The sequence below is a fragment of the Lithobates pipiens genome, unplaced genomic scaffold, assembly GCF_037356315.1.
Source record: "Lithobates pipiens isolate NorthernLeopardFrog02 unplaced genomic scaffold, aLitPip1_a1.2 Scaffold_1, whole genome shotgun sequence".
NCBI lineage: Eukaryota > Metazoa > Chordata > Amphibia > Anura > Ranidae > Lithobates > Lithobates pipiens.
This window is the reverse complement of record NW_027507685.1, coordinates 3,372,859-3,399,291: the sequence shown is the minus strand read 5'-3', so window position 1 is coordinate 3,399,291 and position 26,433 is coordinate 3,372,859. Positions and strand designations below refer to the sequence as shown.

General features: G+C 40.7%; 1 protein-coding gene and 1 long non-coding RNA gene across 2 annotated transcripts in view; one reads left to right on the top strand and one right to left on the bottom strand.

The window, feature by feature from the left end:
* SLC16A2 (solute carrier family 16 member 2) overlaps positions 1-25,450 on the top strand; it is a 349,921-nt gene extending 324,471 nt beyond the window's left edge. The window contains exon 6 of the mRNA XM_077469695.1: positions 13,030-25,450. Coding sequence (XP_077325821.1) covers positions 13,030-13,247 — 218 coding nt within the window. The 3' untranslated portion in view covers positions 13,248-25,450. The remainder of the gene's footprint in view (positions 1-13,029) is intronic.
* LOC143961271 (uncharacterized) overlaps positions 1-26,433 on the bottom strand; it is a 152,597-nt gene that overhangs the window by 51,693 nt on the left and 74,471 nt on the right. The gene's annotated exons all lie outside the window — the stretch shown is intronic.

Here is a 26,433-nt window from a genome sequence, read left to right as displayed (position 1 = left end):
ACTTAAAAAATCTTTGCTCTGCCCATTCAGTGATTTCTTCTGTAAATAGAATTTTTAAGGCTACTGGCCTACTCTGCGATGACCCTGTCTGCACCCACACAGAAAAGCAAGCAAGATGTACAGCTGAGCAACACTGCTCAGAATTCTGCTGTTGGAAATCTGATGGAATTACCTTGCAGTGTCTGTTTAATGGAATACACTATCTCCAGCTTGAGCTTTCTTTGGTATACTATCCCTAATCCATGACCTTGGAGGAAGCCATGCAACTAGCCTTTAGGGTAGACCAGTGCTTCTCTCTCATCTGTGTCTCTTCTGCAGAACCTCCCAGGGCCCACTTCTTAATCTCAGAAGAAGCTCCTGCACATTGGTGTCACCTGTTTATATCCTAAAAAGAAAACCAGAAGTACACTGGAACTTTGCCTACACTGCAGTGGCCAAGATCACTCTGGTGTTTCACACCTTATTGGGGCAGTTAGAGGTAAAGTCTGGAGAAATATGGGCTCAACCCTAAACTGTTTGTTCCAACTCAATTTACCATAAAATCCCTTGTAGACTTTGGTTACAACAGCAACCTCTTTGCCAAGTATCTTGGATTGCGCATATTGGTCCCTCAATGTCCTCTAGTAAAACCCTTTTTTCTGTCATTGCAGTAGACCATTCTCCTCTGTCCTTGTGCAGGCCTGTCCTTGTGCACAGCCTCCCCTGCTTATCTTCTTTTCTTAGGTTACCCTCGGCATAGGTTACATAATCCACACACAGACAAACTGCCTGAAGCATACTAAGCTCCTGGCCAGCCTGCATGCTTCTGCTCTCCCACCTTGTTACATAGAGCTTGGTGAAATAATTTTTAAAAAGGTCACCTTGGTTTTCTTTTCTTGTCACCTGTACGACTGCTCTGTTTGATTACAGCCAGATATACTTCTCCCAAGGAGAGGGCCTTCCCTTTGCCCAATCCTGAGGCTCAATCGATGAAATCGTACATTCAGGAGAATATCGAGAGGGGTTTCAACTGCTCGTTCTACTTCCCCTGCAAGGGATGGTTTATTTTTCTTGGAAAAACATAGGACAAAACCTTTTGGCCTTGTATTGGATTATCCTACTCTGAAGATCATCATTCCAAACAAAGTATCCACTGCTAAAATTCAGCAGTTGTAGATGGCCTAGAACCTGATAAATATTTAAGAAGGTGATAAATTGAAGATTCACTTAATACAAGTGAAGGACATTAGTAACTGGCAATGACATTTGGCTTACATAATGCAACAACTATTTTCTAGAAATTTGTCAAGACTGTTTCCATGAGTTTCTGGACCAATTCGTCCCTGTACGATATCTTTATTTATTCTTTCTTTCTTGCAGAATAGAGCAATGTAAATATGTGTGTGAGGTTCTATCCAAGCTCTAGCAACCATCCTTTTATGCTAAAGTGCAAGTTCTCCATTACAGAACTGAACCATGACATTGTAAATCATTAACTTTTAGCCATCAAGTGGACTTTGGAAGAGTGGCAACATTGGCTGGATGAGACTTGCCATCCATTTTGGTATTGGAATTAGAATACATCAAGTCAGCTTAACTCTTTCCTTTGAGCTCTCTGCCTCCATATCTGAGGCACAGCCGAAAGCTTCTACCAGTTTACCTTTTGCGGTAATTCTGTGCCACCTCACCTCAGGTTCAAGGTGCTACTTGAAGCACATGGCTTCAAGTTGGCAAGACACCCATGTATCATCATGACACTATTTAGTTTCTTGCAACCTTTTGGTGGGCTACCCTCCACAAGGATACCCTCTTAGATTAAAGCGGTACTACCCTCCCCTACATTTTCTCCCACTTATGTGTAGTGCTGTAGTGCTCTTCAAAGCACATACTCACCCACACAGTGAATACCGTATGGTCCCACTGCAATCCAATGTTTGAGCGCCACATAGCGGGTCCCACATTGCCATCTCGGTCCTCTTCAGCTGGATGCCTCTTCCAGGTGTAGGCAGCCAGCTCTAAGTACACGTTATTCTGGTTTAAGCTGAGCCAACAATTAAAACAAAATAAATAAAAAAATAGGAAAGGGAAAAAAAAATCCTGCAATTCTGCTTGTACAGATGGGGATGGTTAAAGTGAAATTAACTTCCTTTTGGGAGTTTAGTTCTGGTTTAAACCTATGAAGATATGTCAGTTCCAAGTCACCTAGGTCCAGGCCCTAAGTGTCCTAGGACTCATCTAACTGGACTTTTGTGGCTCTTCCTCCCTCAAATGGACAGTTATCTAGGTCACTGTTGACTGCTTCAGTAAAATGGCCCACTTCGTTCCACTGGCTAAACTTCCCTCCTCTAAGCTGATAACATCTTTATTCACACAGGAAATGCCTCCTCTATCCACACAGATTGGAGCTAGTTTTTCAGGATAGAGTTGGTGAAAGTTGCTTATTAGCCAAAGAGTCCTGGGGCCCCTCCATAGAGGAAGGATGTCAGGAGTGTGTCTCCTGTACCTCTCTGACACAATCTCATGCCAGCTCTCATAGCCAGCCTTCACAACACACCAGTGATCCACCCCAGGATCTGTGCATCGGTTGATAGGCAAATTACCGACCTGTACAGGAAAGCCACCTCCACACTGATTGGATGGTGACCACACACACCCTGCTTGGTGTGTCTGTTGCCAAGCAACAGGCCCAGCTCTATCTAAAAACATCCACCCATGCATGACACTTCCAAGGACCACTGGTATGACTATCTTTGAGCCACCTCTTGGCCAGCAACTATAGCATTGTGCATTATATCCATGGGGCAAAAACAAATACTGGTATGCCTATTTTACCTATAACAGTACCAGTTCCTTAAGGAAAGCTACACTAGCCAGCTATAGTCTTTGACCTACGGTAATGTGGAAAGCAGTAAAAAGATTCTAGTAAGGGATGTGTCAGGGGTTCACTCCAATTGTAGTGCTCTAAGGACACCACCACGCTTTTATCCGTTTCAGAGCTGGTTTTGCCCACTTTTATTTAAAAGACAGTTCAAAACAAACACAGAAGATTCCCTCACAGGGGTATCCAATATTTCAATCTTGCTACCAAAGCAAACGATTTTCAGCCCTCCTGCCTTGTAAACGCAGCTCTCCAGCTCAGGCCTTACACTTTAGGGCCTTGGTCTGTCTCCCACAGTCTGGATGCTCCGCACCTCCGTGTGTAAAGCAAGTAGCCTCGTGCTACACTGGCTCCAACCTCTTTCTCCTAGGTGAAGCCCTACCGACTCCCATGCCCAGACCTCCTTGTCTGCAAGGTGGAGTCATCTCCAACTAGGAGCCTAGAGCCTTGGTCTGGTGATTACGTAAAGCCCAGAACACAGCTGACTCATTAGTGAACTAGCTGTTTATTAGACCTGGATCCTGGCAAGGTACCTTTCTGCTACAGATGATATTCAAAAATAAAAAACATGGGGTCATTAAACATAGTTCATGTTATGTTATTCATTGTTTGTGAGGAGGTAAGATATCTGGATGGTGAAAATGCCATTTGCGTGGCTACATTTAGCCAAGCATTTAAGGCTGTTTTTTTGTTTGGCGGGGGAGTATAAAGGGACTAGGGGAGAATGAACAATTGGTGAACAGAGAAAAGAAGACAAAAGATCGCTGTAAAAGGAATATTCAAGGTTCTTTTAAATCTTTAGATTAAGAACTTGTAGACAGACTAGAAACTTTGACTGTGCCGATGACCCAACGTTACAGTATCTAAGAAAAGTGAGCACACCCCTCACATTTTTATTATATCTTTTCATGTGACAACACTGAAGAAATTACACTTTGCTACTTTGGAATATTTTGTGTGGCCACCATTATTTTCTAGCACTGCCTTAACCCTCTTGGGCATGGAGTTCACCAAACTTCACAGGTTGCCACTGGACTCCTCTTCCACTTCTCCATGACAACATCACGGAGCTGGTGGATGTTAAAGACCTTGTGCGTGAGGTGTGTTTGGGTCATTATGTTGGAATACTGCCCTGTGGCCCAGTCTCCGATGGGAGGGGATCATGCTCTGCTTCAGTATTTCACAGTACATGATAGAGGGAGGGTGTGTTGCGCTTCCTTAAATACCAAGAGAAAAATAAACAATAAATAAATAAACATAAACAATAAGCTTATGTGATAAAAAGTGACTGTCAATCGTTCACAAAGTATCAAAAAAACTGTGCAGAAAAGTGCATAGAAATGAACATCTAAAAGAATAAATATATATATATAAGTATATTAATAGTGCATCATACCAGTGCCTATATAATAAAGGATAATAGAAAAACGGGGGGGACTCCAGCTATGCAGTGTAAAAAATGGATTGCAATAGCTATATAAAATAAAGTGAGTCGTCTAAGATAAAACAAAAAAAGAAGAAAAAATCTAACATCTAAAATAAAACTACAAACATTGTATATCAATAGCTTAGTGTAGTAAATAGTCCAAAAAAATCTATGAATGGTTTAAAAGTGCAAAAAACCAACAGTATAATCCTTAGTGAAAAGAAATAAAAATAGCAAAAATTGTAACGACAAATGGTGAATCTCGATAGTGTCCCATACACAGTCCAATCGTGCAGATCTAAAATGTGATTTCACAACCAAACAAAGTGCAAGTGTGCCAAGGTAGCTCTCCTCCAAACGGTATCTCGTGTTAATGTGGATAATCCTAAATAATTACCTCACAGCTGTAAGGTTACAGCGAGAAAGTAAATTTGCAGGGGAAATTCCAGGGGATCAGATGAGCTGTGATTGGGACTTCTGACAGTGCCACTCTTCCTTGTAGTTTTTAGCCGACCAAAAATGCTCAAAATAACAAGTAAAAGATATCCTCCATTGTGTAGTAGTTTCAAAAGGAATGATTTATTGTAAAACAAACTATATCTACTCACAAACAGGAGTGAATAAACAGGCACACACAACTAGAAGGATCGATGAAAGATACGAACGTCACTTCCGATTTCCTACGCGTTACGTCTCGAATGGACTTCAACTGGGATAATTCTAAACGGATCGGAAGAGCTTATATGAGAGTACTGGGCGGATCCCGTCCGCCCATTATTTACGTAGCTAGAGTGTGTAAATCACACAAACGGGAAATTCAATCAACCTGCATTAGCATAACTCAGGCATGCATTCGTAGGACAGGTAATGCGAATACCGGAGATATGTACCGTTCTTTATCTCGACTCCCTCCGTACTTAACAATAAATTCGTTAAAAATTAAAAATTAGTAACGAGTGGGTACGGACAATATAGGAAAAAAACAACACTCGCTCCTGTTTGTGAGTAGATATAGTTTGTTTTACAATAAATCGTTCCTTTTGAAACTACTACACAATGGAGGATATCTTTTACTTGTTATTTTGAGCATTTTTGGTCGGCTAAAAACTACAAGGAAGAGTGGCACTGTCAGAAGTCCCAATCACAGCTCATCTGATCCCCTGGAATTTCCCCTGCAAATTTACTTTCTCGCTGTAACCTTACAGCTGTAAGGTAATTATTTAGGATTATCCACATTAACACGGGATACCGTTTGGAGGAGAGCTACCTTGGCACACTTGCACTATGTTTGGTTGTGAAATCACATTTTAGATCTGCACGATTGGACTGTGTATGGGACACTATCGAGATTCACCATTTGTCGTTACAATTTTTGCTATTTTTATTTCTTTTCACTAAGGATTATACTGTTGGTTTTTATGGTTTTTTGCACTTTTAAACCATTCATAGATTTTTTTGGACTATTTACTACACTAAGCTATTGATATACAATGTTTGTAGTTTTATTTTAGATGTTAGATTTTTTCTTCTTTTTTTGTTTTATCTTAGACGACTCACTTTATTTTATATAGCTATTGCAATCCATTTTTTACACTGCATAGCTGGAGTCCCCCCCGTTTTTCTATTATCCTTTATTATATAGGCACTGGTATGATGCACTATTAATATACTTATATATATATATTTATTCTTTTAGATGTTCATTTCTATGCACTTTTTTGCACAGTTTTTTTGATACTTTGTGAACGATTGACAGTCACTTTTTATCACATAAGCTTATTGTTTGTTTATTTATTTATTGTTTATTTATTTTTCTCTTGGTATTTAAGGAAGCGCAACACACCCTCCATCTATCATTTCTATTTTTATTGAGAGTTTACTCATAACAGTGTCTGCTGCTCCGATTAGAACCTTTTTCTCACTCCACTTCCAAAATTGTTCTTTTTTGCCATAGAGCGCAGGAGCCTTTTTTACATACATGTCACAGTACATGTTGTCTTTCATGGTTCCCTCAATGAACTTTTACTCTTCACCTGGTTGCCGCCACACACGCTTGACACCATCTAAGCCAGATACGTTTATTTTGGTCTCATCAGACCACTGGACATGGTTCCAGTAATCCATGTCCTTAGTCTGTTTGTCTTCAGCAAACAGTTTGTGGGCTCTCTTGTGCATCATCTTTAGAAGAGACTTCCTTCTGGGACGACAGTCGTGCAGACCAAATTTGATGCAGTGTGTGACTTGTGGTCTGAGCACTGACAGGCTGACCCCCCACCCCTTCAACCTCTGCAGCAATGCTGGCAGCACTCATACGTCCATTTCCCAAAGACAACCTCTGGATATGGCGCTAAGCATGTGCACTCAACTTCTTTGGTCGACCATGGCAAGGCCTGTTCCGAGTGGACCCTGTTCTGTTAAACCACTGTATGGTCTTAGGCCACCATGCTGAAGCTCAGTTTCAGGGTCTTGGCAATCTTATAGCGTAGGCCAGTGATGGCGAACCTTGGCACCCCAGATGTTTTGGAACTACATTTCCCATGATGCTTCACTACACTACAGAGTGCCAGAGCATCATGGGAAATGAAGTTCCAAAACATCTGGGGTGCCAAGGTTTGCCATCACTGGCCTAGGCCATCTTTATGTAGAGCAACAATTATTTTTTTCAGATCCTCAGAGAGTTCTTTGTCATGAGGTGCCATGTTGAACTTCCAGTGACCAGTATGAGAGTGAGAGCTAGAACACCAACTTACCACACCTCTTCCTCATTCACACCTGATTCCTTGTATCACATGGCACCGGTGAGGGAAAATGGCTAAATGGCCCCAATTTTGACATTTTCACTTAGGGGTGTACTCATATTTTTTGCCAGCGATTTAGACATTAATGGCTGTGTGTTGAGTTATTTTGAGGGAACAGCAAATTTACACTGTTATACAAGCTGTACACTCACTACTTTATATTGTAGCAAAGTGCAATTTCTTCAGTGTTGTCACATGAAAATATTTACAAAAATGTGAGGGGTGTACTCACTTTTGTGATATACTCTATGTACAATTATTAAAACTTGGTGGTACTAAAGTCTTTGATACTTTGACAGGCCTTTCTTATTAGCTCCTCCTTTAATTTCCATGTATGTGCAAGTTGTTCAAGTTAAATGTTTAATTTACTCAGGGAATGCCTGTCCTGCATCTGCATTGGTTACATAGTCCACAACTCATGTATGTCAGTAAGGATTTGATGGGAATCCTCTTTTCTGCGTATCGGGCAGTAATAGCAAAACAGGTAACTGAAAAAACTTGTAATATCTTAATCATAAAGTACAAGATAAGTAGCAGCGTATGCAGATGATCTTTTATTCTATATCACCAAATCTATAACGTCTCTGCCATCATTTCTACAATGAACAGACTCGGCCTTTACCGGGCAAGCCCTGAAAGGGATCTTACGAGCCTCTCGTTTTGTATGGCCCGCAAGCTGGACTCCAACTGAGACCCTAGTGACAGGACAAATCGCATTGGACATTTAGAGAGCTAGGCAGCTTTCCCACTTCCTCAGCTCCCTGCCCAAACACGTACTCTTTCCTCTGCAACTCCACTCATTTGAAGAACTCTGAGTGATGGCCCAATTCGTGGATCCCTCTCTAGAGCTTACAAAACTCTGCTGGACATACAAGCTACCACAGACCCTCCTTTCTTAGCTAAATGGGAAAGACTGACAAACCACGTTAACTGGTCCCCAAAAAGAACGCATACTTTTCTTTGCGCAAAAGTCATCACTCTGTAGTAAATACCAAGAAATTTCCTGCAAATTAACCATACGCTGGTACCGTACTCAGTCTGTTTTGGCGAAAATATTCCCAAATCAACCTGTGCGTTGCTGGCGTTGTGAGCAAAACCTGGGCACTATTCTCCACATTTTTTGTGAATGCCCCAAAATGCAACCTTTCTGGCAACCAGTTCTTATACTCATTCACAAATACACAGACATTTTCCTAACCAACGACCCTGCTGCTGTGCTACTAAACCTCACGCCCATGTCAAGAAAGCACTACCCCAAATCTCTTCTTAAACACCTCAGTGCTGCTAGGGCTTGCATACCGAGCCACTGGAAACAAAAATCTGCCCCCATAGTGGCCCAATGGTTCGCAAGGGTTAATGATATTGAACGAATGGAAGATTTGACTGCTATGATTCGGGATTAATCTGAGGAACATAAGACCAGGTGGTTTTATTGCAACCTTTTTTGCTTCTCAGAGGAATACCTCTGCTATACATAGCCTGACCGTAATGATTGTCAGAAGCTTTAACTTTCAACCTCCCTTTCGCACTGCTTGATGTGCAGTGGGTATTTGGACACTGTATCCTGCATTTTGTGCTCACATTGGTATGTGGTACAGTGAGTGAGTTAGCTGCAAGATGCTCTACAGGTCCAGGGCTATGGTCCATACCTATGGCTCCCAGAAGGTGCCAAAATCTATCATCCGCCGTGTACACTGGACACAGCTGATGACACTACTTTATCGGCCTGCTGTCAGTTTCATGTGATCGCTGTGACCAATCACAGCAGATCACATGACAATTGTAAACAATGGATGGCTTCCTTTTATGCCATCAATTGTGTTGTTAGCTGTGATTGGTCACCGACCACATGGTACAGACAGGGCCAATCACAGCCCATATATACCATTTGATTAGCTTTGGCCAATAACAGCTACCGGTAATCACAACAAGACACTGAAGGAATCCATTTCATTCAGTAAAAATGGTTGCTTATACCAGTGAATTTCAAAAAAATCCTGATAACTTTCCTAGCGTAGTAAAGTATTACTATGGTAACTCTGTATTGCTCTGGTCACAGGTGTTAAAAAAAAAAAAAAAAAAAAAAGTAATTTTTTTTTAAAAAAAGTGAAAAAATACATATAATTTTTTTCTTCTACATACTTTCAACAGTTTCCCTGATCACCCCCAGACCAGTTATATGATAATGCTGTACTGCTGAAAAAAAAAAAAAAGAAATTGTGGAAAATAAAATTATTTCTTAATTTTCCAAAAAAGTGTGACCAAAAAAATACAACTTCAAAAAACTCCCCATGCCTCTTACTAAAAACTTTGGACTGTCTACTTTAGGAATACCCCCAATAACCCCTTTTTTTGGCTGTCCTGGTGATATATCCATGATAAGGTGTCAGTACATCAGGATTGATACATTTTCAGATATATATACTTTGTGGACTCTATGATGTTCCTACAGACTAAATATTAAACACCGATTTTGAGTTTTTGCCAGGGAAATGTAGCAGTATAAATTTTTACATAAATTTATGCAGAAAGATTATAGATTTGCAACGTTTTATAACAAACAAAAACACTTTTTTTCAAACGTTTCGGTGGTTTGTTTAGCAAAAGATAAAAAACCCGGTGGTAATTAACTACCATGAAAAGAAAGTTCTGTTTGTACCCATAAAAAAATGTTTATTTTTTTTCATACAGTGTTGCATGACCGCGCAATTGTCATTCAAAGTGTGACAGTGCTGAAAATTGGCCTGGGCAGGAAGGGAGTAAAAGTACCCTGAAGTGAAGTGGTTAGGAGAATTAGCCTTGATGCCAGTTTACTTCTGTACTGACCTAGTACTAAGAAAGGTTGCATCGCCCCTGTCCTCAGAACTTCTTTTATATGCTTGTCGCCCTGCATCTGCATTTTTCTCCCCAACTGCATTCTGTTATGTTACTGGTTTACAGATACTTAAAGATATCCCAGCATCCCTAATACCTGATATTCCTCAGTTAGGCACATTCAAACCTCCTAGGTTGGTTGCCCTTCTTTTCTTGGGAGGGGAACATAGATTGCCCACTCCCTCCCTCATACTCTGCTGTAATCTGTCACATGAGCTAGTTCTCATCTAGTGTGTTAAAAAATAAAAAAGGACACTATCCTAGAAATTGTGCCCATTCCCTATCTGACAACTTCTGCCTTTGGCCTTACAAGACACCTAGCCATTGTTACCCGTAAGTCTTGGTTAGACCTTGTATATCAGCCTCCTAACATTTAGGCACCTTTCACATGGGGTGGACTCCGTAATGCGGATCCGCCTGCACAGCAGGGGATCTCTCCGCTGATCCCTGCTGAGCAGATGGATGAAAGGTCCATGTGCGTTCTACTGCCCCATAGAGAACAGCAGTGCTGTGTCTGCTCTGCGCAGCAGTTTCCAACTGTCAGTCATCCAATCTGATGGATAGATGGGGGAATGGATCCCCCATTTGTCTGTTTTTGGTGGCTCAGATGCCGGCGGGTGTCAATGGACACGTTTGCTGACATCCGCCACTCAATAGAGAACAATGGTTGGTCTGATAATTTTTCCAGGCAAAACTTGACAGGCGGACCTGATCGAACCACCTGTGTTAAACCAGCCTTAGACCCCATACACACTTTTCGATTTTTCTCTTCAGCTTTACCAAAACCATGTAGTGCAAGGGCCTGCCTGATTGCATACAAAATCTTAAGGTTTGACCTCATATTATATGGTTTTGGTAAGTCTGAAGACAAAAATCTGCAGAAAATCTAAGTGAGCATGGGGATTAAAGCTTCCCACTCTTTATGCACTCCCTTTAGCAAGAAATCGCCCATATTAGTCACTTGTGACTTTCTGTGCCCTTCTAAAGCCTTCTTCTGGTGCTCTTGTCCATGCAGAGCAAAAATGGGCTACTTCTTAAGGCTAGATTCACACCTATTCAGTCTTAGTGCTTTTTGCATTTCGCTGATTTGCACTACAGTCCATTTAACATGGTTTCCTATGGAACACGTTCTGTAGTGCAAATCTGTAAGGCTGCATTCACACCAATGCAGTTTTAGTGCTTTTTGCAATGGGCCTTTGAAAGAACAGAACCTTCTCCACTCCATTACACCTAATAGCAGTAGGTCTGCTTTGGCTTCCCCTGCATTCTACCTAGGGGCTTCTTTTTTTTTTCTTACACTACATAGGAACAGAGTTTCCTGGAAGCCAGTAGTTTTAGTTTCCTTGGTGCTTTTTTTTTTGCCTTCCATTGGGCGGTCATTCTCTCTCCCTCTGTCATCATGCCTTGGACATGTCAAACACTTATGTATGGGTTCAGGACTATCATCTGTGGTTACCTGCCATTTATTATCTTGCCAGCTGATCCTCCTCCATTTCGCACAGAGCAGCACCTCTAGGGGATTCCTTGCTAAGTTTCCACCTGACGGGGTGGTTATTTTTTTATCTTTCTTTATGGCTTCTGCCCTCAGGAGTCCGCATCTAGCATTGATCCTTCTCAATGGTACTTCTGTTTGCATTTGTAAAACTTTTTCTTGACAGTTGGGTTGTTTGAGCCATTCCTGATCCATGCTTCAGCTATAGTGTTCTGCTGTTGTCTGTCTGGCTGATTGGGTTTATTGAAACTACTTCTTCTTCCTACGAGCCAGTCACTGCCCTTTTAGCTGTTTTGTTGCCCACCCCTTGATTTATTGCTTGAGAATGTACTCGATCATACATAAAGGATACATGAGTTGATTATTAAACTCCCGTGTCCTGTATGTACGATTAAGATGATTGGAATTTTGACCCACCTGTAACTTTATATCCTGGAGTACAGTACAGTCCCTCAATTCGCTCTGTGGTCTACTTTGTGAGGCTCCCCGTAGTTTGCAAGCACTGAGTGGGTGGGGTGTGCTTAAAGAGGGAGTCCACCTAAAAAAAAAAAAAAATTAAAAGCCAGCAGCTACAAATACTCAGCTGCTAACTTTTAATAAATGGACACTCGACCTTTCCTGGAGTGCCGTGATGTCAGTAGCCAAAGCCAAGAAATCGCTCGGCTGCTGCCGGCGCCATTCTCTGTGAGGGAATCAGGAAGTGAAGCATGGCAGCTTCACTTCCCGGTTCCCTACTTGCGAACGTGTGAGTTGCGCAGCACAATGAGAATGGTCCGAGCTGTCTCTGGGACCCGTGTGTGTCCCAGCAGACAGCGCAGTGGAACAAGAAGAGGCATAGACTCCTGTGGGAGTCTATGCCCGGGTGGGTGCAAATACCTGCCTTAGACCAGTATCTGCACCCCCCACCCCCTGAAAGGTGTCAAATGTGACACCAGAGGGGGGGAGGGTTCCAAAAAGCAGAGGTTCAATTTTTGTGTGAACCTCCGCTTTAATAAAGCTTTTGTCAGTGTCCAATTTTAGCCACATATAACCATGGTCAAAGCATCAACTCAACTCCTGTGTTCTGCACAGTACTCCAATATATGGAATTTACATGGATGTCAAAATTCCCATTTTTATATTTAAGTGGCATATTTTTCATCCTATCCGCAGTTATAATCACAAAAAGCCAATATGGAGATAATTGTATCCAGGGAATTGATCCAACACTACATGTGGGGAAGGAATGTTCATGTCCCCCCTGAGACACAAAATTGTTTGCAGTTGCACTACTACTGAACTGTTGTATTTTGTGAAAGGATGAACTTTACATTCTCATTTTATTTTTTTTTAACCTAGTTTACTATTAAACTATACATACAAGTTTTTATTTGATTCAAGTTTGCAAAATCCTTTACATCTGTGAGGATTGTAATCATTTTTACCGCTGTATAAGGGGGAACAAGCATTCATATAGTGCTATGAATTTGTTAACAGATATTCTGAAATTGCTTGGTGCTCTAATAAGTTTGTTAGGAACTTTGTTACATGTGCAAAATGTTTTCTTAAGTGACCTCTAACAAAAATCTTCTTCCTATAATAGGTTTGCTATTTGATCTTCGAAGAAGTTACGACTTGGCCTTTTATCTTGCTGGCATTCCTCCACTGGTTGGAGCTCTGGTTCTTCTGTCTGTTCCTCTTATCCAGGAGAGAGACCAAAAGAAGGCAGAAGCAGCGGAAGCAAGAAAGGAGAAGACACAGGACAATGTGGTGAATGGAGAACTCCTGCCAGGAAACCCTGTGACGGATGCTCAAGTTTAGACCTACAAAGGACACTGTCCTATGCATATGACATTTTGTAGAAACATGCAGGCAGTTGGCCTCAAGACATGAGATGAAGATGAGAGTGCTGTTTTTATATTGCACTTATTAAGTCTGATTACCTGGAAATGGTTTGTAGTAAACTGTTCATATTTTAGGGGATCGATTAGTGCATATAACAAAACTTCTCCTAAAATAGATGCACAATTAGGTTTGCACACAGTCACACGAGGAAACAACATATAAGCGACAGAAAATTTATCTCTATAAAGCCACTTCTGTCTTTATTTGACCAAATTAACAAACCAAATACCACTTATGGTATGTATATTACTATAGAAGTTTTTCATTTCAACTCTAAGCTATGCCTGTGTGTGAATGACCAAATTGCTGTGTGGTTTGTTTCAACATTCCTTGGGTAATTGCTCTCCTCAGCTTTATACACATCTTTTTTTTATTGTATTTTTTCCATAGCAAGACACTTTGAAGGTGGCAGATGACGCTGTTGCACTTGTGTCTGCTGTCAGATGCAGTGTTAACGTTTGCACTATGTGATTTTGCTAATTAGTCTTGCGCTTCTATGTAGATAAGTACACAGTCCCCAAAGTTTAATGTCATGCTATGCAGATCTAGCACTAATTGAAATATATACTATAACTACTTTAAAGAAGGTTCCCACTGTACTTAAAATCCATTTGCTTAAGCCCTTGTACACAAGGTCGGACATTCCGACAACAAAATCCGTCGGATGTTGTCTGAAACTGGTGTTGCATACACACGGTCGGACAAAGTTGTCGGAAAATCCGATCACTCGTAACGTGATGATGTTATTTCGTTACAACGGGACTACGTTCAGGCTAGTAGCCAATCGCTTTGGTCTAGGAATTTGATCTGAGTATGCGTGGCACTTTGTTCGATCGGAATTCTCTACACAAAATCGGACAAAGTCCAACCAGATCATGTTGTCGGAAAGTTTTATAGCCCAGCTCTAAAACTTTATCCATCAGATATTCCAACAGAAACAGTCCGATGGAGCCCACACACGGTCGGATTATCCAACAACACGGTCCGATCGGACGTTTTCCGTCGGAATGTCCGATCGTGTGTACAAGGGCTTAGACCTCCCTCACTCCCCCAAATAAGGATCAAGATTGCATTTGCAGGTAAAGCAGTAGTTTACAGCGTAGCCATACAATACTCCCGTATGCGCTATTTGCATTGACCTAAACAAACTAATTCTGGGCCTAGGCTACCCAGGTTTAGCTATTGGTGCTGTTAATCTAAGTCCCTGTGCACACGGTCGGAGATTTCGACAACCAAATCCGTCGGATTTTGTCCATCGGATCTTGTCCGAAACTGTTGCATACACACGGTTGGACCAAGTTGATGAAAAATCTGATCATTTACAACGTGATGACGTTATTTCGTTATGATGAGACTACGTTCAGGCTAGTAGCCAATAGCTTTGATGTAGGAATTTGATCTGAGCATGCGTGGCACTTTGTCCGATCAAAATTCTCTACACATGATCGGAGTATGTCCGATCGAACCAGTTGGTCGGTAAATATTTCCAACATGTTGGAAAATTGGGTCCGACGGATATTCAGACGGAATCAGTCCGATGCATACCACACACAGTCGGATTATCTGACGACACGATCCGATAAGACGCATTCCGACAGATTCTCCAACCGTGTGTACAAGGGCTGAGAATTGTTACAATTAAAGTGGTATTATAAAAGCTTAAGGCCAAATGTTTAAAAAAAAATGAAAATTGAGGGTTCACAAATATCTCTTACGGTTATATATCTTACGGTTTCATTTAATGGAGTAGGGCTTCAACTATATACCAAATTTCCCATCAGCAAGGTTAACCAGGTTGCTACTGCAGCCATTTTTTTTTTTTTTTTTTGGAACAGTTACTTAGAACGCCCATAGGATTCTCCCTAGAGTTCATAAAGAATATCTGTGATACACTGTGAAGAAGCCTCCATACCAAAAATGGTCACGTTTACAAAAGATGCGTGTACCTGAACACAAATTAGTCTAAAATCCCAGGCTCCATATTGATTCCTGCTCAGCCACTGCACCTGTCACACAGACAGGTGCAGTGACCAAGGAGTTTGGAATGGGTGGAGCCTGATGGGCATACTGAGACTAGTTCATGATCAGGGCTGGATTACATAGGCACCATTGAGCTGAATAGAATCCGCTATGAAATACACCCACTGCCATCTGCTGTCAATCAGCAAGGGAGGTGGCCCCAATAGGGAACTAGCCTTACCATCCCCATCAGGCTTCTTCCAAGTTCAGCCCCATGTCATTAGTTGCTAGGACTCCAGAAAGCAATGAAGCAAAAATAAAGCTAACACCAACCTGTCTGTAAGCCAACTTAGAGTTGGTCTTAACACAAAACTGGGGAGGTAATTATGTATAAAACTGGAGGTTATTTTTTTATTATTATGTTCCTGACACAGTGACACATAAAAGCAATGTAGATAAAAATTACAGGTCGGAACTTTTTCTAAAACTATTGTAAGGATTTCTTTAATTTGGTGCAGGTCAGGCCTCTCCTTCCCCAGAAGTTCCTTGTACTAGCTGTCACCGTTTGAAAAACATCATGGCCAGGCAGCGCTCTGTGTGTCTGAATGAACTACAAGCCCCAACATCCTTAGGGGGTGTCTGCTTGTAAGTTCTCAATGAACTACCACTGCGCTATGGTTGTTCATGGAGTCTTCCTATCAGAGAGTGTGCAGGAAACCTGCATGGCATCAGCGATTTGCTGATGCAATGCTTTTCAGGCTCCTGCGACAAAAATAATAAATTCGCATTTTTTTTTTTCCTGAAAGAAAATGTGCATTTTTTTTTTCTAAAGTGAAATTATCTTTTAATACATTCCATGATGAGCAGAGCTAGACCATGAAGCATGAATATTGCTAATTGGAGGCCAGTAACTGTTACTATGCCAGAGTGTGTCAGACAGCTGGAGATCAACCCCTGCTCTCATATAGCGCAGCTGACTAAAGATTTCTGGAGCCCTGTTCAAGCAAACAGAACAGTAAAGCCACTCATACATGGATATAAAATTGAGTCAGTTTGGCTGGGGCTGGCCAAATTTCAATCTATGTATGGGCAGGCTGATTATACCCAAGTCCATCCATCGCTAAAGTTGGGTACAATGAACCTGTCAGAATTCTCTAAATGTAATTACTGCCAGTGGCTATAGCCACTGGCAGTAATCATGTTCTGCCAGCCGGCAAAATTCAGTAGCGCTATGGGAGGTTTTTCCCCCCCATCAACACTGGCTGTGTTGGTGGGGGAATGTAGCGATTTTCCATCCTTTCACCATAGGTGGAAGAAAAGAAAATTGATTTACCTATGGCTTACCCCTAAGACATTGAAATACGTATGTTTTTTGCACACTTCGTTAAAAAAAAAAAAAAAATTTAAATACAGTGATTTTCAAATATAAAGTCTGTGGCATCTTGGCGTGCTGATAAATTTCTACAAGTAAAATATTTGTCCGTGTAGGGAAAAAAAAAAAAAAGAAAGGAACAATTGAAAAAGGGGCACCTGTTGATGCGTCATACCATGCATAGTGCTCACTCCCGAAAGGCCACCGTAAATAAGAGACCTGGGTTACCTGTTCAGAGGCTTCCTGGCTCAGATACCAGCTTGAAACAGAACAGCAAACAAAGGCTTCATCTGTGGGATATCTTTTTGTAGATTTATTGCAGTAGTAGAACAGGATAGAAGGATGAGAGAGTAGGATAATCCAAGAACCTCAGCAAGTACAGGAGGACAGATTCTCATGGCCAAATTATTAAGCAGCCACCTTTGCTGGAGGTAGAGGGGATAGCCAGCTGATCAATGACTCTATATGAGCAGTCACAGGCCTTGCAGCAAAATCTGGCAATCAGCCTCCAAAGCAACATACACACCTGCAGTTCTAGGCAAAGGTTCCACTTGCAATGGCCAAAGACAACAACATATCTGCACATCATTACTGAGCAACATAGGGGGAGAAAGCCACAACTCTCAGTAAATATAGTCCTGCCCCCTACTCTTCAAGCATAGGCTATTAGCCTGTGTGGTCACATGACTGTTGTAAAAAAAAAAAAAAAACGCTATTAGAAAATCATCAGAATTGCTTGAATGCAATAGTGTGCTTTCACACTTACTTTAAAGTGACCCTCTAACCATAGAGCAGCTTTTGGTCAATAGGCCACCTGTAAAATTTAGAAGTAATTTACTTGCCTTTTTTGTCAGCCTGTGTATTTGAAAAAAAAAAAAAATGTAGCTTCTCTGCTCCCCAGCCGCTGCATACATTTTACACTTACATGTGTGTAGAATACTTCCTTCCCCATCAGCTACTGTTGTTCCTTGGGAACAGATGCAGAAGCTTTTAAATACATGGGCCCCCAAAAAGGCGAGAAATAATCCTGCATCTTGTACAGGGGGTACTTAAATGGATATTACACCCCTTTGCTCTTTTTACTCCTGTAGGAAGTTATAACAACATGTACAGACTTGCTTTATGAAGGTGTGAATCAGGTGAAGATGGAACCCTCGGGGGAGCCATGACGGGGCATTGCTAGGTGGCTTTGTTTTTAGGCAAGTCTTTCATGGTGTGCTAGTATGCGATGCATACTAGCACATTATGTTTTTAACTTCAGGGAGAAGAATTTTTATTTTTTTGCGGTTACTACCGCTTTAAAAAGTTATGTTATTCAGAATTACCATAAAACATACTATATTCAACATGAATAGCAGCAGTAAGGACAAAATACCATTGGTAAACGTGAATTCCTTACATATAGCTACACCCACTTTTAGCATTATTTATTTTTCACCAAAGAGACTTTCACAAATAAGCATTTGGGAAAGATTGCCCCATTGGCAGTCTTTATAAAAGCAGAGCCCTTTTATATATTTTTTTTTTGGCAGTTTTAATGCTTAGAATTGCACTTTAGTATCACTTTTGAAAGGCATAGTCTGTCAGTCACTGCAAACACGATGGTAGCGTGAGTGGTGCGACGTGAGAGTTGAATTTTTACTTCTTTTGATACTATATTCAGCAACATTTATAGTGAGAATGTGTGTTTTTGTTTGTATGTATGTTAATTAGTTCCCCACTTTCTGGCTCCTATAGACTATATTGATCTGATCTTTTAGGATGCATCCATACCAGTATTTTTGAAAGTTGCATTTAGAGCACTTATGCCCTTAGTCACATTATTATGGTCTTTGAAAATGTGTCAAAGGGAGAAATGGAACCCTTATTGAATCAATATATAGTAAAATATGAAAACAATCCGTAACACTTATCTCTGCAGCTTTGGAGAGCCATTACCTTTTCAATTGATTTTACCATTCCATGGTATGTTCTCCAACTTTTTACTACAAATCTTCTGATACTAAAATGAGCACCATCAGGAGTAAAGAGTGCCTGTAAATACATATTTTACTATTTTGCATGGAAAAGTAAAAACACATTCATTTGCAATGGTGGCTATACAGTATAAACTGGCCCCCTCTGATCCAGTGGGAGATATTGACAAACATGAATATGTAAATTGTGTTAATGCTAATAACTATTAAAAAAAGGAGAAGTCCAGCCTGAGCTTTTTAGGCTGGGCTTCTCCTAAGGGTCACAGGAGTGCAATTCGTTTTGCATTCCTGTTACCCGTTTTCAGCAGTCGTCACTGCCATCAGTCGAGGCACTGCGTCATCCCGACTGCCCAAATCTGGATCCGCCAGCTGCCTTGATTGATGACAGTCTCAGCGACCCGCTGAGAGGGCCTCTCCCTGCCCCTCCACAGCTCATCGCTCCAATAAGCGTGGAGAAGTAGACCGAGAACGATGCCAATAGTCAGCATTGCTCTGCTCGAGGAGGAGTGAGAACCGAGCCATCAGCGGTGTTCGGTGGTTCTGTTCTCAGTGCAGAGCAGCCGGGGGACAGCTGCAGCATCGGTCTGATGCTCCATCCCCCGAGGTAAGTAGGATTAGCAAAAAAAAAAAAAAACATGCTTTTCTTTTAAGAACATTCATGCGTTAGTTCAAACAGCTGCCTTATGCCCTGTACACATGACCGGTTTTCCTGTTGGAATAAACGCTGAAGGTTTTTCTGATGGAAATCCGCTGAAACTGTCTTGCATACACACCAAAGTCCGATTGTTAAGAACGCGGTGACGTGCAGCATGTATGACGGGACTAGAAAAAGGAAATTCAATAGCCAGTAGCCAATAGCTTCTGTCTCATACTTGCTTCAGAGCATGCGTCGTTTTTGGTCTGTCGGAACAGCATACAGACGAGCGGTTTTCCCGATGGGAATTGGTTCCGTCGGAAATATTTAGAACATGTTCTATTTCTAGGTCCATCAGAATTTTCGGGGGAAAAAAGTCAGATGAGGCATACACACGATCGGAATATACTATAAAAAGCTTCTGTCTGACTTTTTCTGTCGGACATTCCGCTCGTGTATACGTGGCATTACTAAGGCTACCCATAGACATGAGAAGGCGGTAGGAAGATCTGACCAATACTGGAAAACAGTTGTGACATATAACCAAGTGTGCAAATGTATTTATTGAGAAGTTGCCTTTGATGCTGGCCTTTGCTTGGGGGAACATTACCAATACTCCAGGGATATGCGTTTTTAATGGTTAATTCACAGGAGGTTACTGCAAAATGTCCACAGATATGCAAATCAGTTGTGGATCCAACTGTTCTCAGACAGATCTTGCAGTGATCATCTCATGTCTTTGGGTACCCTGAGATTGAGAACTTCAGTCATTCAACCCTGATGGTTTTGTCACCAGAGTGGATCTGCACCAAAAAGGACTTTTGTAGTCTTGTCCAGAGTGAAAAAGCACTTACATCAGATTTAATTGTGAGAAGTCTGATTTCCAGAAAAGTAAACAATGAATGCCTTTCATGCAGTATATAGAAGCTGCTCACTATCTAAGAAGCAATGACAATCAGAGATGGACACCTAACGTTAGATGAGATTATGACAGCTGCCTATCCAGTATAAACCAATGAATTTAAAGAAGTATCACCGGAAATTAAAAATTGTTGTTCAATCCCCCAGGGGACCAAATGCATGTAACATGTGGGCCTGTTCTCTACAGGTACAGCTTTATGTCTGTTTGGGTGTCTGTCAGCTATACCCCAGGCTGAAGCCCAATTTATGAACATTCCTATTGGGCGTCTATAGTATGGGAATGTAGCCACTGCTCCCTCTCTATTCACATATATTGCATATCTGTATTTGTGTGCTCCGTCCCTCATGCCAGGCATGAATTAGACAGTTTTCACCTAGCTGTAGTTGCTCTTACAGTAGCCTGCTACTCAGCTGAGACTCTGAAAAGGAACCGTGGTGTGTGCAGCTGTCAAACAGCTAACAGAGATGCTGGGTGGTAGAGAGGGGTGGACCATGAGAGGCGCATACCAGTTAACTAAAACCACAAGCGGGACTGGAGTGCAGATGAGGGTGCAAAGAAGCTGGCGAGAAGAAAGATGGTGCCAAGTCAGGTGAAATAGAAGCTGATGAAAACAATATGCAAAGCAGAGGGAGAGCGGGGTAGAATGTGAATGGAGTGTGCGTGTCTCTTAGGAGGATCTTCGAGATCCTGGGAGGTGGAGATTAGATTAGAAGGGAGTGTGAGCAATACTACACTGAATCTGGGAAGGAATGGGGCTGACCAGTGGGGTACTGTGTACCATGCTAACTCAGCAGCCACATCACAGATTAGAAAAGAACCAAGAGCAAAATGCCCTTCGTTCCCTGGAGTATCCCACAAAAATGTTAAGCTTGCAACAATGTTACTTTTTTAACACCAATATTGTATGAGCATTGCCTGTTGTGTGAATATAATTTAGCCTGAGCTCAAAAAGGAAGATTCATTCCAGGAGGTGGATGTGCAAAACACCACCAGATTTTGCAACGCTAACAATATTCTGGATTGCATTCTTCCCAGTGTAACCAATATGACTTTATATTCAGTGTGCTGAACTTGGTTTGCAATTCTAACATGATCTGAAGTCCAACTGGACCATAGGCAAGGCTTATTAACCCTTTGTAACTGACTACAGCTACTAACCGAAAACGTGTATTCTAAAAGTCAAGGGTTTATTATTTCAATAAATAAAGCTATATATTCTGCAGTAGGGACTATTCCCAGGAAAAACGTAGTATGCTAAAGTTTACTATGGGCTAAAACAAGTGCATCAGATGAATGTCGTGTTTTCCTGCATTAATCTGTATGTCTGACTTACATAAAGTTCATATATCCTTCAAGTCAATATTAAAACCAGGTTATGAAGAACGTTTTAGATGCTACACAGCAGAATCGTGGAAGTGACCGTTGCTCAAGGTTTATGTCTAGAGTATATTTACCTGTAACACACTAACAGTAGGTAAATCGTTGAGAACTGTGACGATTGTACTCTCAACCCAGCCATAGACTATTTAAATCTGCTGAACTGGCAGAGATTCAAACCATGTATGGGCAGGCTGAATGTAAAAGTTGATCATCTTGGGTACAACCAGCTTGCTGGATTTTACATGCGATTATCTTATAGCCGCTAGCAATAATCACTGTTGTTCAGCAGGAGGGATTCTGCTGTCAGCACCGACTGTGGTTGCAGGAAAGAAATTTGCTTCATCTATGGCCGGCCCAAGGTTAACTTGATTGCATAGCTATTAGTCTAGTGAAACTGGCATGTAAATACCTATGTAAATACCTGTTGCCTATGATCTTCGGTGTCATCTAGTGGCATAAACAGACCCCTTAGTATTAACGCAGTATTAAAATCAAAAGCAAACATTTACTATATTGCAGCTTACCCATTTTTAGCTGTGACAACTGCAGTCATTTCCTTTTTTAGGCTCCCATTACTTTATTTTTCATCTGGTGGTCCAGCCAATATGTCTATTGTTTTTCAACTGAAAAAGTTCTCTTGCACTTACAGGAATAAGATAAACCATTTAACACTGGCAGGGGTGCTTAAAATGGTGAGCTTTTCATTCACGTATAACCTTTATCCCAAAGTGATAAAACTATTTGCTTTAACTGCTGTATGAGCTGGAGTTTGGCTTCAGTGTGTTAGTGAATTTAAATCTGTTAGGCCATCCAACAAACCCTTCTCCCTAGACCAGAGGTCTCCAAACTGCGGACCAAGGGCCAGATGTGGCCCTTGGCTTGCCTTTATCGGGCCCTTGGGGCACAATTCCTTCCACTGATATGAGGCACTATTCCTTCACTGACAACAACAATGGGGCACTCTATCTTGCACCGATATAAATGATGGGATACTATAACTCCTACTATAAGGAGGAATACTCCTCCTCTTATTGACCACCAACCCTAAAGGCCATATTTAATTCTCACTGATGCTGGGCCCATGACATTTTCTGCCCATACTGACCATAATCCGGCCCTCCTAAAGTCTGAAAGACAATAAAGTGGCCCTTTGTTTGAAAAATTTGGAGACCCCTGCCCTAGACGGACAATGCTGCTGTCCAAAAACGTGCCCCCTGTGCTCAACCACCTGCCGACCGCCCCATAGCACATTTACTGCTACAGGGCAGCCATGCTGCGCAGTATCACATGTATATATACATGATCCTGCACTTCCGGGTATCAGGCTGGCTCTCACTGTGATTTTACAGTGCTGGAACCGATCAGCGGGCTGATCGCTCGGTACACAGGCAGATTGCCGTTCCATCAGTACAGAAGGCTTGGATCCTGTGTTTCTGTAAAGCAGCAACACCGATTCATGCCTTCCACTATTAAAGCACCTTCCCCACTACACTGAATCACCAGCTATGCATACATTTAACCCTCTGCTCACCCCTGATGTTAACCCCTTCCCTGCCTGTGTCATTAGTACAGTGAATGTGCATATTTTTAGCACCGATCATTGTAATAATGTCACTTGTCCCCAAAAAAAGTGTCAGTTAGGTGTTCGATTTGTCTGCCGCAATATCGCAGTCTAGATTTAGATCGCCGATTGCTGCCATTACTAGTAAAAAATAAATAACAAATTTCATAACTATATCCCATAGTTTGAAGATGCTAGAACCTTTGTGCAAGCTAATCGGTATACGCTGATTGGGGGAGGGGGGGGGGGGGTTCCACCAAAAATATGTAGCAGAATACACATTGGCCTAAATTGATGAAGAAATTTGATTTTTTACATTTTTTTTTATTGAGTATGTTTTAGAGCAGAAAGTAAAAATAGTTTTTTTTCCCCAAGATTGTCCGTCATTTTTTGTTTATAGCGCAAAAAATTAAAACCGCAGGGGTGATCAAATACCACCAAAAGAAAGAAAAGAAAGCAGTTTGTGAAGAGGAGGGGGACATTTTATTTGGGTACAGTGTTGCATGACTGCACAATTGTCAGTTAAAGTAACAGTGTTATATCGCAAAAAATGGCCTGGTTAGGAAAGGGAGTAAATATTCCAGGGATAAGGTAGTTAATCCAGGGTGGGTGCACTCTAATACAGGAGGTGATACTGGTTAGATCACCAGGGTAAAACAGTGAAAAAGCATAAAAAAAAATAAAAATAAAATATGTAGCCATCTAAGGATTGATAAGCTGCAATATATTGCACTTAAATGTTAATTGATGAATGGGTCCATTACACCGCCATTGAAAGCCTTACAAAATAGTACTTGCCAATATGTAAGTATATCGCGATCCGCTTCCTCTGTAATGCTCTCCTTTGGAGCAAAATGCTGGCACTTTCCCCTCAAAAAACTGTGTGTATGTACTCAATAAAACATGCAGAATGACAGGGTGCATTCAAGATAATCTAGAACATAGTCGGAGACCATCATATAGGATATAAAGTAGCCTCTGTGGCTGTAGACCAAATGCCATCACCTACAGCAACCAGTCATGCTTTATCTTTACTTTTTTTAACTTGCACTATAGAATAATCCTTGCTGGTTGCTCTGGTGACACCACCATTTTCCTTTGCTGCAGTTTTTATTGGAAAGCCTTATAAATCTTTGACTAAACTAAGTTTAGAGAAGACTTAATCAAGCCCGACTTCAGCACATTGTTTGTTTTATCCTATATTTCCCTCAAAGAATGAGTGCCTTCCCACTATTGTGTTTCATAAAGAATGCTGCTAGCGGGATTTTATAGCTATAATGTCCAAATTGGCCACGTGAGTAGAAAAGTGCCATTTTATCTTTGGTAAACAACCTTATTGTGTGTTTTTATAGTCATTTTTTCGCTGTGAAACATTCATTTATTTTGACACCACGCCTTAATTATACCTCTTATGAGCCAGTAATGTGTACTTTGCATGATTAAGCTTTTTTCTTTTGTAATTTAGTAAGAGAATCCATACCTTAAATTTTTTGCACCTTTTTAGATTCCTTTTTTTGTGAATGTCGTTAAAATCTGTAGTATTTTGCTACTTCTTTACTCCCCAGCTTTACAGTATCTTTCTAGGTGTCCTTTAAACCAAAGTGGCTTCCCTGAAACATTGATATCCAATAAAAGTTCATACTGCCGTCTTTTTTTTTTTAAGTGCAGACCAGGAAGGAAAAAAAAGGCTGTATTAAAAACTTTGTTTTTAGGGTTTACGATTTTATTAAAAAAAAGGTAATTTCTTCGCTTTTTTTGCAATTCTTTATAGAACTGGATTTGTTAGCATTGTGATGCAACATATTTGGGCCATTAAAACCCAACTCAGCGCCAAAGCCCGTTTTTTGAATAGAATGGAGTCTGTGATTCCCATTGGGAACTTTTTTTTTTAATATGTGACAACAAAAGAGGTAATGGGCTTCATGGGACAGAAAGGCACAGACAGAGTAAAAAGCTTCAGAGTTGCCCAACTCAAGAAAAAAAAGTGTTTGTTGCTTTGTCCCAGCCCTGGTCATCGGGAAAGTAAGTGTTCCCCAGTGGGAACACTGCAGTAACAGTTTTGGCTGCTGTTGGTCTTTAAGCCATGTACTGATTTTAAACTGATAGTTTGCCTTTGCTTTCTTTTAGATATGTGCAAATATTTTATAAAATATACACTGTAAAAGATTGATGAATGATAATTTACTGAAACCGAGCAGTAGTATTATGATAACAATACAATATTGTGTTGAACTGGCAAGGATTTCTTAGACTGGACACATGTAAAAAATGTCAATGAATTTGCTTGATAGAAAATAAATGTTATTTTCAAGTTGTGTGCAGTCTTGGCCCGCCTTCAGTCATATGTAAAATGTCAGTTTGCCTATATGCCCAAGAAAAGATGTTCACTTTCATGTTCAAAACTAGACATGTGCAGAATGAAAAAAATGTGTTTTGTTTCGGGTCGATTAAGTTACTATATTAGTTTCGCCCCATCCGTGACTAAATTCATTTAGTTTCGTTTTCGACTTAATCCAAATTTATTGTGAAGCATAGCTGTGTTTTTTTTTTTTCCATTCAAATTTCAGAAGACTGTTATATCCTGTTCTTTGCCTTTATTTTCAATTCTATTATTTTCTATTCTGTTTTATTCTATTCTTTTCAAAATTTGAATTTCGGAAGATGGCTTTATTTACATTATATTTTCAAAATTTCGGAAAAGACTGCTATATTCTGTTTCATTCTTCTTTTTTTCTATTCTTTTCAAGAACTAGAATTTCAGAAGATGGCTATATTCTTACACTAAATTACACAGTGTTTGAAGGAAATCAGCAATATGCTTATACTTTGAATTTGTTTTCAATTCAAATTTTGGATGAAATGGTTTTGTTATTGCGGATTTGTTTAAATTTGTTACCATTTTAGTTCTAAATCTCCAAATAACAAACATTTCATCCGAATTTCAAGACGGAACTAAATAAACTGCACATCTATTCAAAACTATGCTTGAGAGAATACAGTTTGAAATTTGCATTCTTCATGCTTAATGTGGAACTAAACTTTATTATTCTTTACAGCTGAAGACATTGGCATGTTAGTCTCTACTTAGATCTGCAGTTGCCATGGTGCTGCATATGGTCATTTTGAGGCTAGACATTTGAGGTATTGAGAGTTCGATTGAGTCCCGATATATCCACTCTGGTATATGTGACATATCACCAGAGGCATACCATTTTTACTTTTAGTGCACAATGCCCAAATCAGGAATCTACATTCAGTGCCTTAGAACAAGAAACTTATGAAAGTTAATGGCTAAATG